The sequence below is a fragment of the Panulirus ornatus genome, chromosome 9, assembly GCF_036320965.1.
Source record: "Panulirus ornatus isolate Po-2019 chromosome 9, ASM3632096v1, whole genome shotgun sequence".
Lineage (NCBI taxonomy): Eukaryota > Metazoa > Arthropoda > Malacostraca > Decapoda > Palinuridae > Panulirus > Panulirus ornatus.
This window is the reverse complement of record NC_092232.1, coordinates 2,562,348-2,582,730: the sequence shown is the minus strand read 5'-3', so window position 1 is coordinate 2,582,730 and position 20,383 is coordinate 2,562,348. Positions and strand designations below refer to the sequence as shown.

The following is a 20,383-nucleotide window of genomic DNA, read 5'->3' as shown; positions in this document are numbered from 1 at the left end:
TTTTCAGTGGACTAAAACTGAAAATGAGCTTTGTAAATATGACTTCTAGTGAAGGTAACATTTCGTTTTCATATTCTTTCAGACTGGATGTATGGGACTGGTCACACGGCAGAGGGAGGCAACACCTTCCTGACTGGCCCACCTGCAGATCATACATTGCGATTATCTGCTGGTCATTATATGTATGTCACAAGTCCGACCTCATATACTAGCAATGACAGAAAAGGAAAAGCCATATATCGTGCCTGGTTCGTCAGCCCAGTACTGTTAGCTGATGAAGAAAATCCGCTAACTTGTAAGCTACGTTTCCATTATTATATGTATGGCAGAAATATAGAGGAATTGAATGTGTATATCCGGACAGAGCTTCATGGTGAAAAGAAACTTTCCTTTACAAGGACAGGAGAACAAGGGCAATTCTGGGATCGTTCAATCGTATCCACCATCACGAAAATGCCCTTCCAGTTTGTTATTGAGGGGGTAACCAATAACATCGGCTTATCGGATATTGCTATTGACGACTTATCATTCACTGACTCATGTCGTATAGTGAACATCACGCTTCCTGATGGCGTTACTCCTAAACCTCCTACCAATCCATGTTCAGATGACCAGTTCTACTGTACCGCAGATGATAAATGCATATCTGACTCTATGAGATGTGACTGGAAAAATGATTGTTCTGATAATGCTGATGAGGAAGACTGTGGTGCATGCAATTTTGAATATGATATGTGCAGCTGGTCTGATACCAGTGAGGGAATATTCCACTGGAGACGAATCATGGCAAATGAAATTTCCCAATATAGCCATCCAAGTGTGGATCATACACATCATCAGTCTGATGGTCATTATATATATCTTGAGGGCGCAGATGGTATTATTGACAAAACAGCTGTACTGACCAGTCCACAATTAAGGCACACCACAGGATATTATTGTGAACTGCATCTTTGGTTATTCCTCGATAAAGGAATGAATACGCATTTTGCTGTTTATTCTCACAATAGTTATCAAAATACTGACCACTTGTTATATAACCTGACATACTCTGACATACAAGAAAAAACCTGGTATGAGATCCTTGTTCCTGCCAGACTTGTACCCTCAACATCTTACTTCAAATTGACTGCTACACCAGTGTTTGATCAGAGCATCGACTGGGCAGAATCCCATTCGTCTCTTGCTATCGATGACATCACATTCTTCAATTGTATTGATGGTTTCCTTATCCTGGACTGTGACTTTGATGGTGCGCGATGTAACTGGCGACAGGATCAGTCTGACCAACAAGACTGGATGATGAGTGATGCCAACAGCAATTTACTTTCTGACCACACCACTGGGATGGGACGGTACACTTATGTCTGCTTTGACCAACAATTTGCCAAGAAGAATGACAAGGCAAGACTTATAAGTACGGTCCAGTCACGACCAGATGGGTTCAAAAACATCTTTACACTCTGGTACTACCTATATGGTGGAAATGCTGGTACGTTTAGAATTGTTCAGATGAAGCAAAATTTAAAGGAAAACTCTACTTTGTTTACAGTGAGTGGGTCTCAGGAGGACAGATGGATGCTTGTTGAGAGAGAACTGGAGACTGATGATGACTACTCAATAATTCTTGAGGGTGAATGGGAGGAGGTTGGACGTGGGATGTTGGCTGTGGATGATGTCAAACTTACATCAAAGCTCCATTCCTCATTGTGTGATTTTGAAGTAGATTTCTGCCAATGGCAGCAGAAGACCAGCGATACACAATGGGTCAGAGGACGTGGGAAGGAAAACATCTCAAGTAATCCTCCACTGGATCATACGTACAACAGTGAAACAGGATATTACGCATTTCTCAAAAGAAAAACTGACCCTGGAAAGGTTGGATTCCTCACATCTCCAGTGTATCAGTTTGTAGGAATCCAGTGCCTCAGATTTTGGTATCATATCCTTGGTGAGAATGTTGGTCGTTTATCTGTCCAGGTTTCAGATGAGGCTGGTACTGGGGGATTTGTTCCTGTCTGGTCCTTTGAAGGAAATGCTTTTGAGATGTGGTCTCTTGGACTGGTAACTCTCCCCAGTTTACAGAAGTATGTTGTCCGCTTTAAGGGCATAACCGGGACAAACAATGCAAGTGTTATTGCCCTTGATGATGTAGAGTTCATACCCAGTGTCTGTCCAAAAGCTCATGAGTGTGACTTTGAGTATGACTGGTGTGACTGGATGAATGCAAATGATGGAGAGGACACCTTTGACTGGCAACGATCGTCCGGCAGTGAAGGAGGAGGTATCCTTGTGGATCATACCATCAACTATGAGACCGGTCATTACATGGTGGCCAAGCTGGAGGGCAAAAAAAGAGGTGATAGCGCCAAGTTCTTTGGAAGTACTGTTCCTGCCAAGCTCAACTGCATGACCTTTTGGTACTCAATGCAGCATATAGTTAATGCCACATTAAGCGTTATCTTACTTGAAGGTGATGGGACGCCGCTGATACATCTTCACAACTCTACTTTGGATTACCTTTGGGAGGAAATAACAGTGAATCCCGAAGTCTTGTCTGACACCTTTGAGGTAATGTTTGAGCTTCTTGTAGAAGAGGATATAACATCATCAGAATTTGTTTCTGTAGCAATAGATGACATTGCCTTTACAACAAACTGTAAGATACCCACATTCAGTCCTCCTCTTACGACCCCAGTACCAACCCACTTACCCACTATATACGACTGTGATTTTGAGCAGGAAGATGCTCTCACGTGTGGTTGGACGCAGAACACAGATGATGGCCTTGACTGGCAACGTTGGCAGGGACGAGTTCCAGCAACAGAAACGGGACCAAGTACTGATCATACTCTTCTGACAGATGATGGACACTACATTTATGTTAGCACCACAAACAAGACAGAACGTACTGCTACGTTAATTAGCCCACTTATTGGTACAGGAGTCAGTGGGGCTTGTCTTTCCTTCTGGTACCATATGTTTGGCTTTGATATTGGATCTCTGCGGCTGCAGCTGGTAGGCACTAATTCCGTCGATTTAGTCTGGCAACGTTCACATGAACAAGGGGACGATTGGTTACAAGCTGAGGTGCATCTAACAAATGCAGCACCAAGTTACATAACACTAGAAGCCACACCAAATTCTTTTGGCAAGGGGGTTATAGCTCTGGACGACATCACATTAACCTTTGGTATGTGTCGCACGACAAAGTTGTGTGACTTTGAGTCAGGAAATGTATGCCATTTTGAGCAGTCAATTGAAGATGATCTAGACTGGGAATTGGTATTAGTTTCAAGTTCCAACACAAGAAATGAAAAACATCCAGATGGAGACCACTCCTTACAGTCATCGCTTGGTCACTACCTCAAACTGTCTGGTCAAGGGTTAGCTACAATTTTTACAAACGAAATTCATCCTCAATATTCGTGTGTTGAATTCTGGGTTTACTTGGATGGTTTCCCCGGATATTCTTCATCAGATCTACTTGTATATACACGCAGGAATGGCATGTTAGATCAAGATCCTAGGATTAATATCACCAACATCATAGGTCACTCCTGGAGCAGGTATTTGCTGCCTGTGATTAGCTCTATCAAATATTCTCTGGCCTTTGAAAGTCACGTTAGGGGCAGTGGCTACGTAGTTGGCCTTGATGATGTACAGCCACTGTTAACTTGTGAACCGATGGATGAATGCAACTTTGAAACAGATTTTTGTATGTGGAGTAATTCTGTAAATGAAGATCAATTTGATTGGTCAATAACAACAGGCAAGTACCTTGATAATATCTATGCCCCTAATGTAGACGTCAGTCTGGGATCCCCATACGGAAAATTTGCATATGTTGACACATTTAGGGAAAGTTTTACAGAAAAGGAACCACAAGCTATCCTAGAATCCAATGTCATGGAACAAAGAAAACTATGTCTTAGCTTTTGGTATCATGTTCAAGGTAACGGACAACCTTCTTTAACTCTCAGCACCAAGATAATGGCTACAGATGAGATTTTAGAGGTATGGAAAAATCCTTACGTTATCAACGCAGAATGGAAATTCCAGCAGGTGTCTGTAGAACAGTCCAACCGTTACAAGCTTCAGTTCATGGCTGAATCTGACGATGGCAACAATGGCATTATTGCCTTAGACCAAGTGAAAACAATCCCTGGCGAATGCACCAACTCTACCGTGCCAGACTGTTCCCTCACGTGTGATATGGGTAACACTTGCATACATGAATATCAGATCTGTAACTTCATACAGGAATGTGTTGATGGTAGGGATGAACGTTTTTGTGGCTACAACTGTACTTTCGATGAAAATCCCGTTGATGAACCTTACTGTGGCTGGAGTAACAATATGACAGACGGTGGCATATTATCATGGTTACCATTAACAGGCCAATTTAATAATTCATATGGCCCTCCCCTGGATCACACCACTTTAACACAATCAGGTCACTATATGGCAGTAGCTCCAGTTGATGGGAGCACCAGAGGAGAGACGCCAGCTGTATTACAGAGTCCAGCACTTCACAATTCTGCCGGCTATTGTCAAATGACATTCTGGTATGTTATGTACGGGAAGCCTGACAACCTGTCTTCAACTTTCATTGGCACCTTAACTGCATTTTATCAAACCGCCGATATATCTACAGAATTACTTAGGCTAGTTGGTAATCATGGGGATGAATGGATTCATGGAGTAGTTTATATTGGAAGAATCAAACCTGAATTCAATGTTAGATTTGAAGGTGATAGAAACTTAGACATTAGCGGATACATAGCAGTAGATGATATAAAGTTTGACAACTGTTTCCTTCCCACACCTAACAAAAATCCTGGAGAATGTAAAGAGTTTACTTGTAGTAATGAGGCGTGTGTGTCAATGTTTGATCGTTGTGATTTTGTTGACAACTGTGGTGATTATTCCGATGAGATTGATGAGACTGCAGGATGTGATAAATTCATTGGACGTTGTTCCTTTGAAGATTCCTCCTTCTGTGATTGGCTTCAAGAAGGTCCTAACTACTGGCAGTTGGGTTCACCAATATCCGACGACATCATTCCAAAGAGAGACCACACTGTCAACACAGTTAGTGGCTCCTTTATCTATATTGACAATTCTGGCAGTAACGACAATGATACCACTGCCACGCTAGCAAGTTCAGTGATAACTCGGAAAGACACGTTCACTGACGCATGTATTCTCCAGTTTTTCTACTACATGGACGGACCTGCGGTAAGCAAATTAGTTGTTTCAACAAGGGACGCAAGCAACGGCCCACTGGTGGATCACCTTATCATATCTGGAGCTGTTGGACCTTACTGGGAACGTGCAGATATATTCGTGGAACCTCAGGAGGTAATGACACGACCACTTCAGTTTGTTATTACAGGAGAGACAAACGATTACTTAGGAGCAGAAGCATCTGTTATTGCTGTTGATGACTTATCCTTTACTGAGGCCTGTGCATTATCAAGTAATCCCTTACCAACATTACAACCAATTCCATCTACTACTACATTAGAACCATGCAGTGATCAGTTCCAGTGTGAAGCTGGAGAGTGTATACCATTAGAATACGTTTGTAATTTTGTAGACAACTGCAGGAATGGGGCGGATGAAAGAATATGTGCCGAATGTACTTTTGAAGATGGTGTTTGTGGATGGCATGACGAAAGTTATGGAACTTACTTTTGGAATCGCAGTAATACAGGCACTGAGGATCGTGATGAAGTTATGATTGTTGACAAAAAACTTAGCGGATCATCAAAAACAGCTAATCTTATCAGTTCCCCTCTTGGCTCATCCGCTGCAGCTTGCTTCATGACCTTCTTTTATTACATCCACGGAGGACAAGTTGGAAGCACAAGTCTACATCTTTATCTTCAGACAAGCAATGATAACAAATATCCTATTTGGTTTGTGCTTACAGATATGAATGACACTTGGCATAATGAGACTGTTGGCATTGGAGAACATGGAAGTGGATGGAACCTTCGTTTTGAAGCCAATCACTATGACACAGAGGGAGTAATTATGATTGATGAAGTTCATCTTATGAATTGTTCTTTGCCTTCGGAGACGCTCTGTACACATGATCAGACTCACTGTATAAACGGTGTTTGTGTCAATAGCAATCAGCTTTGTGACTTTAGTGATGATTGTGGTGACAGAACAGATGAGTTGCCAACATTGTGTGAAAAATATCCTGAAAGATGCGATTTTGAACAAGACTTTTGCAACTGGAACTCAGAAATTGGTGACAGTGAATGGTCACGCAAAACTGGCGAAATGTTGTCAGAGGATGTTGGGCCGGGCTATGACCACACGTATGGTAATCAAACAGGTTATTACTTATACCTGAAGAGCGGAGAAGGTGACGCAGGAAAGATCGGTAGACTATCTAGCGCTACTTTTAATCCTTCATCTGGATTATGCCACTTTAGATTCTGGTATATGATGAGAGCCAACCAGGGTGCCACACTTACTGCTACTGTCGCTGAAACAACTAAAAATTTAGTGAGATATCCGCCTAAACAGATTTTCCAAACAAGCGGAACTGAGGAATACCTCTGGGTGAAAGTGGATGTCCCAATCAACTTTCCAAGATATTTCAAAATTTTGTTTGAAGGTAAAGTGGGTAATGAAGGTAATGGAGATATAGCTGTTGATGATATGTCTTTTTCCTTAGACTGCAGACCTTCTGACACAAACTCTTGTTCAGAGGGAGAATATCAGTGTCAGTCTTCTCAATGCATTCCTTTCACAAAAGTCTGTGATTTTCGTTTTGACTGTGGTGACTCCAGCGATGAGCTGCCATGCCCCTCATACTGCAATTTTGAGGTTGATTCTTGTGGCTGGCAAGAGACAATTGACGATCAACTTAACTGGGTGCTTGCCAAGGCTGATGACAGCAGCTTTGGTACAGATTCAGGCGGTCCTTATGTTGACGAAACTGGGAACAAAGACGGCCATTTCTTGCTTCTCCACAGTACAAGTGATAATTTGATAGACGATGAGGGCAATGCTCTCACGCACTGGTACCAAAACTCTGCTCCAAGTTGTCACTTCAAATATTGGTACTACATGAAAGGAGTCCTGGGATCGAATGTTGTATTGCGATTCAATTCCACGCCAGATGACTTCACAAATTTGACATTCTTTAGTGGTGACTTTGAGACAGGTAATGAGCAATGGGTCAATGGAGAGGTGGGCATCGGGCGACAAGAACATCCCTTTCAACTTTCTCTTTATAAGGAATCAGCTGAAGATTACTTTGGGAAATTCGCCATCGATGAGACTGAATTTGATCAGAATTGCCACTATCCACAACCATCAGAAAATGAGTGTGCTTCTCATGAATTCCACTGTTTTCATACAATGGTAATTGCACAGCTTTATTGATAAACGAATATGCATTATCTTCATTCCTTGTGCTGAATTTAAGATCATGCTTATATTTGATGCTTCTGAAACGAACATACGTCATTAACCCTGGCGATGCTGACAAAACACTTTTTTACAGGTATGTATACTGAATGAGAAAGTATGTGACCTAAATGATGACTGTGGAGCAAGAGAAGATGAAGCATTGCCCATATGTTATGGACATCACTTCTTGACTCTTGAGGACGACAGGTGGCAAGGATGGTTCTCCCAGGGTCAAGATGATATCGAAGATGACTTTGACTGGACGTTGTGGAGCGGCAGCACATACACCTTAGGTCAGTAACACTTTCTTTATGCACATTTTTAAGTGACCTGTCTTTTATTTTAATTGTACTTTATTCTCATTTCAAGAGATGGGCAATTATCCCTGAGTCGGAGAGAAAGAATTCTACCTCCGTATTCCCTGTGTATCGTAGAAGTCGTCTAAAAGAGGTGGGAGTAGGGAGCTGGAAACCCTCCCCCCCTCTTGTCTCTTGTCATTCAATTTCTAAAAGATGGAACAGAAGAAGAAGCCAAGCAGGGAGTGCTCATCCTCTTCGAAGGCTGGGATGTCTGAATATGTGAGGATGTAACTAAGATGAGAAGAAAGGAGAGATACGTAGTATGGTTGAGGAAAGAAACCTAGACGTTCTGGCTCTGAGTAAAAAATAAGCTCAAGGGTAAAGGGGAAGAATGGTTTGCAAATGTCTCAGGGGTAAAGTCAAGGGCTAGTGAGAGAACAAGAGCTAAGGAAGGAGTAGCACTAGTCTTGAAGCAGGAGTTGTAGAGGCGTGTGAAAGAGTAAGCAAGTGAGCTCCAGACTGATATGGGTAAAAATGAAAGTGGATGGCGACTGATGGGTGATTATTATTAGAGCCTATGGACCCTGCCATGAGAAGAAAGGTTATGAGAGGCAAGAGTTTTCGCTTTGGAGCAGCTGAGTGAGTGTCAGCAGTTTTGATGCAAGAGACTGGATAATAGTGATAGGTGACTGGAATGCGAAGGTAAGTGATGCGGCCGCTAAGGGTATAATGGACACGGGCATCCAGTATCATGGATTGAAATGGTGAACATCTTGTGTAGATGCGTTCTGAAAATGACTGGTGATTGGGAATATTTAATTTAAAAAGACTGACATACACAAGTATACGTGAGTAGGAGAGATGTAGGATATTAATATGGATTACATATCAATTAATTGGTGTGTAAAAGAGTCTTTTAGATGTAAACGTGTTGAGAGGGGCAGCTGGTGGGACGTCTGATAACTATCTGTGGAAGCAAAGTTGAAATTTTGTAGAGGTTTCGGAAAAAGCGGAAACAAAATCGGTGAAAAGAGAGTGGTGGAAGTAAGTGAGATTGGAAACGAGACTTGAGTGAAGAAATGCCAAGAGAGATAGAGAGTAGAATAGCAAAAGGAGGGAGTAAATGAAGCAAGGTGAGTGGGTGAGGAATGGGAGATATTTAGGGAAGCAGTAATGGTATGTGCAAGAGATGCATGTGGCATGAGAAAGGAGAAAGGTGGGCAGATTAAAAAAGGATACTAAGTGATGAGATGAAGAATTGAGAATTAGTTTGTTCTCAAAACTATCTTGGCTTGAACTACTAGTCACATAAACTTGACCAGTTTTAACAATGAGTTCACAAAGAAAAGTATAAAAGGTGACAATTCTTGTCATATCAATAAATCTCCTGGAATGAAACTGTTGGTGGATGTGTTCGTGTTCATGTGTTTATCCATCAGTTAAGGATAACCCGACACTGTCCTACTGACAAGCAGAAACTAACAAGCTTCGTGACTGGATCCATTCATTGGCTAGAGCCATTGTTGCATGGGACCCATTGTGCCCAGTTCGTCGAGCCAAAATTTCCTCCAATCCCTCCCCAAGTTGTGCAACGTAATGCCTAACAGTCGATTCCCCTCCAACGCTGCAGGTCATGTTCTGTCATCCTGGCAATAGAATCATAAATTTCAATTCTCACCCTTATGCTATTTTCATTTTTCCAGCCATTCTCAGGGTGATACGCTTACTCTAATTTCCATCCTTATCTTCTCTGACCGCCTCCTAGGCCTTCCGCAGCCTTCTCAAGTGTCATCTGTTGTGTCACTTAGTGAATCATTAGTGGTTCATCCTGCTCAAACACCTTGGATGTTGGAGGCCTCTGTCCTGGTGTGTGGAGCATACTCCTTGTTTGACTTAATGGAGATATGATATGATACGTAGGTGATTGAAACATGATTGATAAAGAAGACGTAGTTACTGACGCAGGACATTGTGTGTTTATGCTGCGTTTGTAATAATGTTTTTGTTTATAAGGATGAGTGGATTACTGCCGCATCTACATGTCGGGTTCAGTCAGTCTGATGCAGGCGAAGTTTGAGACTGCACGTGAATTTTCATGAGGTGGGAAATTTGGTTTCTTGTATGAAACCTGTACTGATATTGTTTGTTTATAAAGTTTTAATGTTCTGCAGTATCATTTCGAATATCTTTTACGTTGAATTGGAGAATCTAAATAGATTTTTCAACGTTAATTGTGGGTTTGTCGGCTCAGGTTATGCTGTAAATTGGCACTAGCGAAAGTATATTATATGGAGAAGTAGACATAGTTCCATTGTTGATTGCAGCATTTATGGAAAGTGAGATCTGTGTGTTTGAAATGGAACCTTTATTGACATCTGTTGCAGAGGATGGAACACTGTCTCCATTTTATATGAGAATTACATATTAGGCTTTTATATGTGTTTCAGCCATGGTTTGATATGTCTCTGTGTAGTTTACATGAGTTTACATTAGAAAGACAGACAATAGGAGGTCTGATTGACCCACGACTGGGTTATGTGGTAAAGAAAAAAGTTTAACTTAACAAGAAAATGTAATTCCTCTCAACAGTTTTTTAAGGTATCACCGACTCTGCTGCTTCACAGTAGCTTCCTAGTGTCTCCGTCACCGCTGTCGTCATATAATTTATTTCTGACATTAATCTCAGAGTTTACCTGAGTTTATGAAATATTTGTCCGAACGACTTTTGAAAGTGTTTGTTGTCTTAGCATTCACGACGTCTGACGGTAACTGATTCTTGTGCTTAACACATCTATACGAAAAGAGGTTTTGTCCAACGTCCGCATTGTATCTTTTAGCTTTGAGTTTTATTCCATTTGTCCTGGTAACCGCATTTTCTTGTATTTTGAAAAGTTTCTCCTGGTTTACTTTATCGAACTTGTTCAGATTTTTGAGCGCTTGCATTACGCTGCAAAGTCTACGTTTCTTGAGGTTGAAGAGATCTAATCGTTTTGGCCTCTTCTTCGCATGCCAGATATCTAAGGGATGGGATCAATTTTGTCGCGCGTCTTTGTACTTGTTCTAATTTTTCTAATCTCTTTAATGGTTTAGGAACCAAACTTGGACGGCATATTCAAGGTGTGGTCTTACTAGAGATTTATAAAGTGTGAGAATTGTTTCTGGTGTCTTGTAATCTATGTTCCTGGATATGAAACCTAACATTTGGTTGCCTTTTTTACTTGCTGCTTGACGCTGTTTAGCGTATTTCAGATTGTTGCTAATGACATCTCCAAGGTCCTTTTCTTCGTTAATTTTGATTAGAGAGTTTCTGAGTAGTTTGTAGTCGTAATATATTCTTGTCTCCAAACTGCATAACTCCACTTGTCTACATTAAACTTAGTTTGTCATCTCTTTGAATCATTTTTCAGTCCCGCCTGTTTACAGCTCTACCTCCTAGTTTAGCAACGTCAGCAGATGTGGAGATCTTAGATATGAGACCGAGTTCTAGGTCATTAATGTATATCATGAAAAGAATTGGGCCTAGGACCGACCCTTGTGGCTGTTTAATACTACACGCTGCTTTCTTCCCCTAAGCCAGTCTCTGTTAAATGTACAGAGTTCTTCACCGATTCCGTGTGCTTTAAGTTTATGAAAAAGTCTCTTGAGGTACTTTATCGAAAATCTTTTGGAAATCTAAATATAATACATCAGACGGTACTTTTTCGTCCCAGTTCCGATAAATAGCATTAGAAAATTCCAGCAAAGTCGTCAGGCAGGATCTTCTATTGCGGAAACCGTGTTGATTATCCGTTATAATTTTGTGTTCTAGAAACGTGACAATTTTACCTCGCATTATGATGTCCATCATTTTACCTGACACTGACGTAAGGCTAATTGGGCGGTAGTTCAAGGGACACTTTTTGCCTCCTTTCTCATATATAGGAGTAAGATTTACCAGTTTCCAGTCAGTTGGCACCAGAACATCCGATACAGATTTGTTGATTTTTGTTATTGTCTCCGTTGTATGATAACTATATCACACATGATTGCCTGTTGCTACCTTGTGGGTCCAGCAATAGGATGGAACAAAACTTGAAATATGTTTTTTCGATCAACAGGAACTGGACCCAACTTCGATCACACAAGCTCCAGTCACAGGGGCCACTACTTCTATCTTGAAACTTCTCATCCTCAGCGTTATAATGAAAAAGCTTGGCTAGTGAGTTACCCTATCATGGCTGGTCCCAACTGCATCTTTACATTCTATTCCCATATGTTTGGCAAGGACATTGGGTCCCTCACTGTCTTGGTGCGGTAAGTTCAGAAAAACTTTGTAAATTAAATTTCATATCTGACAGTTAAGGTTTGATAACATATGATAGTGTGAGAAGATATCATCCTTATGTTCAGTTTACTCAAATGTAATAGATATTTGTTGCCGAATTTCGTTGTTAGTACATTTGAAATTCAGAAGTTTTTTCATTTTTGCCAAGTTGTTCAGGATTCTATAAACAGTTTTTCTGTGTCTGAGAATCCAGTATTATAAACAACTAACATGACCAATCATATCTCAAACATCACCTTCAACTGTCTTTATTCCCATTTCAAAGTAACGTTTACAATGTCCTAACAAAGGTTGATATAATCTAGTTTTCACTCCAGTAAATCAGTACTACAGCACTATTATCACTATAGTATATTGGAACTATAACAGTAATGTAAGTACAATTGCATCATCACAACAGCAATATCATCATTATATCAGTATCATCACTACAGCAGTATCATCATAACAGTGATATCATTACTACAGTAGTGCCATTATCACAACATGATCATTACCAAGTTCTGGTGCATTTAACCTTTATTTCAGGACTAGTGTTATATCATCCCTGAGACTCCACGATTGGAAAACGATGGTAAAATGTTTTAGTTAAGTTGCCATAAATTCTTAGATTATTGGTCATCATGGCTGACTTTAGCATGTAACTATTACTTCCATATAAGATCATTAACGGTTACCATTACAGAGAGAGTCCACTAAGGAGACTGCAGAGAAACAAGTTTCTCCTGTCTGTTAACACCAGATATCAAGATATTTGTGAATAATTTCGTGGTACACAAACAAAATATTTACCTTAAATGAAACCGACAGCAACAGATCTGTTCTCCCGGTATATGGAGTCGGTCCATTTAGTATAGAACTAGGAGTAGCAGAGGTCAGAACCTTCCCCTTGTTTATACTGATCAAAATGTTCCTTACATTCAAGTAGTTATGTCAAAGAAATTGATAAATTCTGCTTCTCTAATTCCTATATGATACCTTGTCACCACAACATTACCTTTTCCTAATAGATAAAGACTATAGTAACCATGTTGTCAAATTAAGATGATGAAAATGAGATTTGGTTCTTAAAATAGCTATATTTCCCTCATCAGCAATGAATCAGAGTCAAACATGGATAAGGTATTGGTTTTGGACGGAGAGATGGGAAACTTCTGGGTGAAGCAAACAGTGACGCCTGACCTGTTGCCTCAGCACCAACCTTTCCAGCTGATCATTGAAGGCAAAGTTGGAGTAGAGGAACTAGGAGACATTGCCATCGACGACTTTGTCTTCTCCCCAGGCTGCAGGTAAGTGATATTTCTTTAACTGCAACCTAAATGTTCCATTTCCATATTCGTCTACAAGATATCGTTTGGAAGGAGGTAGTTAGATGCAGCAGGAAGATCTAAGTGAAAAACAAGGAGGAAACAAATCTGGCAGACTGATCACGGCGGTCAGGGATGAAGTCTGTAACAACTGAATAACTTAGAATACTTAAAAGTACTTCATTTCTTAAAAAATTCAACTACAATATCATCCACTCCAGCAACCTTGCCACATTTCATCTTAAGCAAGATTATTTACCAAACCACTCTCCATGACACTGCATACCTCCCCGACCTAAACACCGGACACTCGCTATCCTATCACTAAATATGCAGAAACACAACTCTGAAAAGAAAACAAGAGAATCCTAAGCACTTTTCGTGTATTACCACAACTTCCGAGGACGAGATGCAGAGATAGTTGATAGATATAACTGAGGTCACGACTACAGAGCTGGAGGAAACATGAAAAGGTGTCAAGTGACCTTATGATTAGAGAGAGGCAACGTTGGCGCAAGGGTCTGTGTGACCCACCCTCAACCTGACCTTGACCTGACATCTCCCGGATGACCTCACTCGGGTAAAACCGGACACATAGTTGACTTACAGGATACAACTTAAGCTCAAGAACAGTTGATGAAACGTAGTACAATATTCTCTACAATCAATGGATCTGATTTTCAGATGCGACACACAGTATTGTAGGGGTGATGTATCGCTCAGTACTATAATGGTGTTGCATCAAACAGTATCGTAGGGGTGTTGCATCACTCAGTATTGTAGGGGTGTTGCATCACTCAGTATTGTAGGGGAGTTGCATCACTCAGTATTGTAGGGGTGTTGCATCACTCAGTATTGTAGGGGTGTTGCATCACTCAGTATTGTAGGGGTGTTGCATCACTCAGTATTGTAGGGGTGTTGCATCACTCAGTATTGTAGGGGTGCTGCATCACTCAGTATTGTAGGGGTGTTGCATCACTCAGTATTGTAGGGGTGTTGCATCACTCAGTATTGTAGGGGTGTTGCATCACTCAGTATTGTAGGGGTGTTGCATCACTCAGTATTGTAGGGGTGTTGCATCACTCAGTATTGTAGGGGTGTTGCATCACTCAGTATTGTAGGGGTGTTGCATCACTCAGTATTGTAGGGGTGTTGCATCACTCAGTATTGTAGGGGTGTTGCATCACTCAGTATTGCAATTAATAGTTCTTTCAAACTGCCTTAGGCAGTTCAGCAAGAGGTCATCGCAGTAACCGCTGGAGAAGCTGTGAAGAACTACGTACATTGTGGTACATAATGAGTGCATGATGTATAGATGATGAGTGCATAATGTATGCATGTAAACTCCCTTTCTTGTGGCGCCCATAACCATAAACATGCAGTGGTCTGTTCACACTTAGAATAAACTAAGATTTTAGAACGACTTGTTTAATGACCAACTTGATCTGAATATTCATGATTAGAAGAAATTTAGATTTTACAGAGAGCCATCGTCATGCACGACCTACCTTGTGTTCCAGGCTCTCTGGTCACCCGTCACGCAACTGCACCTCTGGGGAACATCGTTGTGCGGGTGGAACGTGTCTGCCTGTCAAGAACCGATGTAACTTTGTTGTTGATTGTCCTGATGGTGACGACTCAGACGAGGAGGGTTGTGGTGAGTTGCTCACGATTCAGTACTGACATTTATACTGCAGGTCAGGGCAGTGATTTATAAACTAGCTATACCGCAGTGATATGTTAGGTTATATTATCTATATCACTGGTCAGGGTAGTGATATATCAGACTATCTATACCACAGAGCAGGGCAGTGATATCTCAGACTATCTGTATCACAGGTGAGGGCAATGATAACTCAGACAATTTCTATGAAATGTTATATCTTGATATTTACAGTTTGATGATATTTTGTTTTAACAGTCCAGCAGAAGTGCACCTTTGAGGGGCAGGATCTTTGCAACTGGGAGATCAAAGCAAACGAATACAGTTTTCTGCCAGATGAGACGGCTGCAGCGTTGTTCAGGTCTGTATCAGTAATTGCACAAATCTATTGTTTAGTTTATTTAACATCTGAAGTACAAACTATACTTGTGTAACTGCCTTAAACTCTGCCACCAACACATCATGAGTCTGATTATATTGATGAGAGTTGTGTATTGTACTATGTCTATGACGTCTTATGAAAAATCATTGTTCCACGTTAACATAGTATTAATCCAAGTTGCATTTATAGATTTACCCCACAATTCACCAACCAAGTTAACCCTACACTTCAGCTTAGTATTTTCATTTATTCTTCATGACGTTCGAAAGTCTACATCTTTATTCCTTTTCGTTTGAGGAATCATTATTTCATTTATGAACCGCGTACAACACAGTGACCACCTTCAGTTTCTCCTCTCTCTGCAACAACACCGAACCACCTGTAACTGAGTTAGTGGTCAACGATGAGGTTTTTCTATCTACGTCAAATGATACTTCCTCTCTCCCAATCTAGGAGGGCGATATCCTTTATCTTACCTTCTAATGCAATTTAGTTTAGGTATGTAGATGATGTTCTTTGTGTTTGGCCAACAAATGAAAATTTACAAATATTTTTTCCCTTACTTAACAATTTAGTACCTTCCATCAAATTTGCTGTAGAAAATGAAAATAATGGTATGTTAGCATTTTTAGATTGCATGATCCATAGGCAAGGAAACAAGTTTAAGTTTAGCATAGACAGAAAACCTACCAATGTATGCTCATATATCCATTATTACTCATCTCAACATGACAGAGTTAAATTATCATCATTTCAATCTATGTTCCTTAGGGCATTACGTATTTGCAGTCCAGAGTTTATTGATGATGAGTTTGAAAAGATATATTCTATTGGATCTAAGTTAAAGTACCCTAGATCTTTCATTAGTAAATCCCTAAGTTAGCAAAGAAATCATTTTATAGAGTTGAGCCCAAACCTCCCATTGACACCAAGAATCTTTTAGTTCTCCCTTTTAATAATAATTTCACTTTACTTCCCATGTTGCTTAAATCCTTTGATGTGAATGTTGCCTTCAGCAACAATAATACTATAAAGAATATCTTAATCAGGAATTCACCAGAAATTTCTCTTGGATGCATCTATAAAGTTCCATGAGGAAATTGTGATAAATTTTATGTTGGGCAGACTGGTCAGGATCTTTCTCTTAGACTTAAGCAACATAGATAATCAAATGCCTTGTTTAATCACATTAAAAACTATGATCATTGTATTGACTGGAGTAATGCCATCTCAGTTATTAATTCTAATTCTATTACCACGAGAAATATCTATGAAGCTTCTATTATTAAATACACAAAGAATTATAATCTTAATATCAGTGATGGTCTATACAAATTAGATAGCTTTATTGTTGAGAAAATTTGTAAAATAAGTTTATGAACGGTCGTTGTATGTCTTGGACAGTCGCATGGTTACCAAATGGCGTCCTAGCTTCGTCTCTTCGATGTACATCAACTGACTTATATTTCTCTCTTGTGTCTCCCCTGATGATGTGATTATTACACGAAAGTGCACTTGGGAACTTATCGTGTTTGATTTTCCCCGTGGACTCATAGGAATATCTTGATCACGTGCAAAATTGTGATCCTTTCCAACATATATATATATATATATATATATATATATATATATATATATATATATATATATATATATATATATATATATATATATATGTATATATATATATATATATATATATATGTGTGTGTGTGTATGTGTGAATGTAGGTTTGCGGCAGGGGTGTGTGATGTCTCCATGGTTGTTTAATTTGTTTATGGATGGGGTTGTTAGGGAGGTGAATGCAAGAGTTTTGGAAAGAGGGGCAAGTATGCAGTCTGTTGTGAATGAGAGAGCTTGGGAAGTGAGTCAGTTGTTGTTCGCTGATGATACAGCGCTGGTGGCTGATTCATGTGAGAAACTGCAGAAGCTGGTGACTGAGTTTGGTAAAGTGTGTGGAAGAAGAAAGTTAAGAGTAAATGTGAATAAGAGCAAGGTTATTAGGTACAGTAGGGTTGAGGGTCAAGTCAATTGGGAGGTGAGTTTGAATGGAGAAAAACTGGAGGAAGTGAAGTGTTTTAGATATCTGGGAATGTATCTGGCAGCGGATGGAACCATGGAAGCGGAAGTGGATCATAGGGTGGGGGAGGGGGCGAAAATTCTGGGGGCTTTGAAGAATGTGTGGAAGTCGAGAACATTATCTCGGAAAGCAAAAATGGGTATGTTTGAAGGAATAGTGGTTCCAACAATGTTGCATGGTTGCGAGGCGTGGGCTATGGATAGAGTTGTGCGCAGGAGGATGGATGTGCTGGAAATGAGATGTTTGAGGACAATGTGTGGTGTGAGGTGGTTTGATCGAGTAAGTAACGTAAGGGTAAGAGAGATGTGTGGAAATAAAAAGAGCGTGGTTGAGAGAGCAGAAGAGGGTGTTTTGAAGTGGTTTGGGCACATGGAGAGAATGAGTGAGGAAAGATTGTCCAAGAGGATATATGTGTCGGAGGTGGAGGGAACGAGGAGAAGAGGGAGACCAAATTGGAGGTGGAAAGATGGAGTGAAAAAGATTTTGTGTGATCGGGGCCTGAACATGCAGGAGGGTGAAAGGAGGGCAAGAAATAGAGTGAATTGGAGCGATGTGGTATACCGGGGTTGACGTGCTGTCAGTGGATTGAATCAAGGCATGTGAAGCGTCTGGGGTAAACCATGGAAAGCTGTGTAGGTATGTATATTTGCGTGTGTGGACGTATGTATATACATGTGTATGGGGGGGATTGGGCCATTTCTTTCGTCTGTTTCCTTGCGCTACCTCGCAAACGCGGGAGACAGCGACAAAGTATAATAAAAAAAAAATAATATATATTCATACTATTCGCCATTTCCCGCATAAGCGAGGTAGCGTTAAGAACAGAGGACTGAGTCTTTGAGGGAATTACCTCACTTGGTCCCCTTCTCTGTTACTGTTTTGGAAAAATGAAAAACGAGAGGGGAGGATTTCCAGCTCCCCGCACCCTCCCATTTTAGTCGCCTTCTACGACACGCAGGGAGTACGTGGGAAGTATTCTTTCTCCCCTGTCCCCAGGGATGATATATATATATATATATATGTATATATATATATGTATATATATATATATATATATATATATATATATATATATATATATATATATATATATATATATATATATATATACTGTTCATTGCGGTACAACATCACCTTCAGCCGTCAACAACTAACTGTTATCATCTCATCCACTCCAGAGGTTTCCCCCATCTCTAGCCAGCTTGTGGTTGCTCTCTACTCTTCCTGGGATATTGTGACATTCACTGGAACTTTCCTTCCTTTTTTTCCTTTCCCTAAATGATATGTCTGCCTCACACTCATTCGCTGGGAACATCAGCTCATCAAATCAATCCTTCCGTATATTTATACAGAAAACATCAATTTAAGTTTTCTTTACCACGACGTTATTAGGTGGAAGTTGATTCGAGGAACTGACTCTTTAGAGAACGAGGAGCAGATACCTTTCAGGCCTAATGTGGACCATACACACGGAAACAGCATCAGCTACTATGCTTTTACCTCAGCATCCTTAGGAGAATATGAAGCTGTGACAGATCTCGTCACCGCCATAACTATTGGTAAGTAATAAAGAGAATTTCATAAGTAAAATATAATTTTTGTACAAGTGAGGCACGTCAGGCTTATGTTGCATTTCAAATACATCGATTATCATAATTCAATACACAAAGGCGTTTTAGGAATGTGTTTTTGTTTGTTGATCTCATATTTGGTCGTGTTGGGATGTTTGACATAAAGGACCCAAGAGCTTCTTGTAGATGTTGTTCCTGTGGCATCATCATGCTGGAACACAGGCGTGACCTCCTCCCTGCAAGGGTCAGTTTTCATGTTAGTGTTACGTGTGCCATGTAAAGTAACAATATCTTACCATTATTTTAAAACTGGATATAACATTTTTCGTCAAGGTAGTGTTAAGCTGAGGTTTTCGATGGTGTTTGCCATACATGTATCATCACAGTAGTTCCTACCATCCACTTTGTGGTCTTGTTTATCAACTACAACCTGACATTTTCCTTTAAAGATCGTTATTTTTTCATTGTTCTTCAGTTATTGCCCCCTATAACTTCCTCTCTTGATTTAAGCATTTTTTCCTCTTCTTCCTCCATATTCACTTCACACATATACTGTTCTTACAGCAAGGAACTATGACCTCCATCTCAGTGTGGGTAGCAGAGGAATGTGTCGCCACTTCATGGTCTTAACTCCCCTCTCCTGGGTTGTCATAGTTTGGTTGAGACAGACCAGCTTACCTGAACGAATTTTAATCCGTTTGTGTTAATCACTGTATGTACCAATGTTTATATGTTCTTTGTTAGTATCTGGATTTGTTTGAGTTGTTTATTGTTCAGGAGAAATATTCCGTAACTGACGCTAACTGATGGGATGATGGTAGGAAAAGTATATAATGCATTTGTTCGTTATAGAAAACAGCTTTGTAATCAGTTTGTATATGGTATATTTCCCTCGCTCTGTGCCTCATACTTTTAGGGTTTGTAGGTAAGAGATCTTCTTCCATCCCTCCTCCATAGTGGGCATATCTATGGCCTCCAACCTCTTGATCAGTCCTATAATTCCAGGTTCCGTCTTTCTTGCCATCTTCTGGAACTTCTGAATTAGATCCTTATGTTCATGTGTATGTGTATGTGTGTGTGTGTGTGTGTGTGTGTGTTTAGAAATTTTTGAATGGAAATCACTGCCAAGCTATAAACGCCAACATTCGGAAATGGATTCGGTCTGGCGTCTTTCACATTACAACTCATCATTACATTTAGTACATTATGAGAAGTCACCCGAATTCACATCCATCATAAATCTAAGTTCACTTCACCCTCAACAAACGCATTTTCTCTCAACTTCATTACAACCTTCGACATCGCTAACAACACTGGCTT

The 20,383-nt window shown here is 40.3% G+C and overlaps 1 protein-coding gene across 1 annotated transcript in view; it reads left to right on the top strand.

Annotated features, from left to right (window-relative positions):
- The window catches only part of LOC139750148 (MAM and LDL-receptor class A domain-containing protein 1-like), a 308,596-nt gene that overhangs the window by 212,189 nt on the left and 76,024 nt on the right, over positions 1 to 20,383 (top strand). Inside the window, 7 exon segments of the mRNA XM_071664474.1 lie at positions 83 to 7,389; positions 7,532 to 7,730; positions 11,834 to 12,029; positions 13,155 to 13,349; positions 14,888 to 15,024; positions 15,289 to 15,391; positions 18,885 to 19,051. Coding sequence (XP_071520575.1) covers positions 83 to 7,389; positions 7,532 to 7,730; positions 11,834 to 12,029; positions 13,155 to 13,349; positions 14,888 to 15,024; positions 15,289 to 15,391; positions 18,885 to 19,051 — 8,304 coding nt within the window.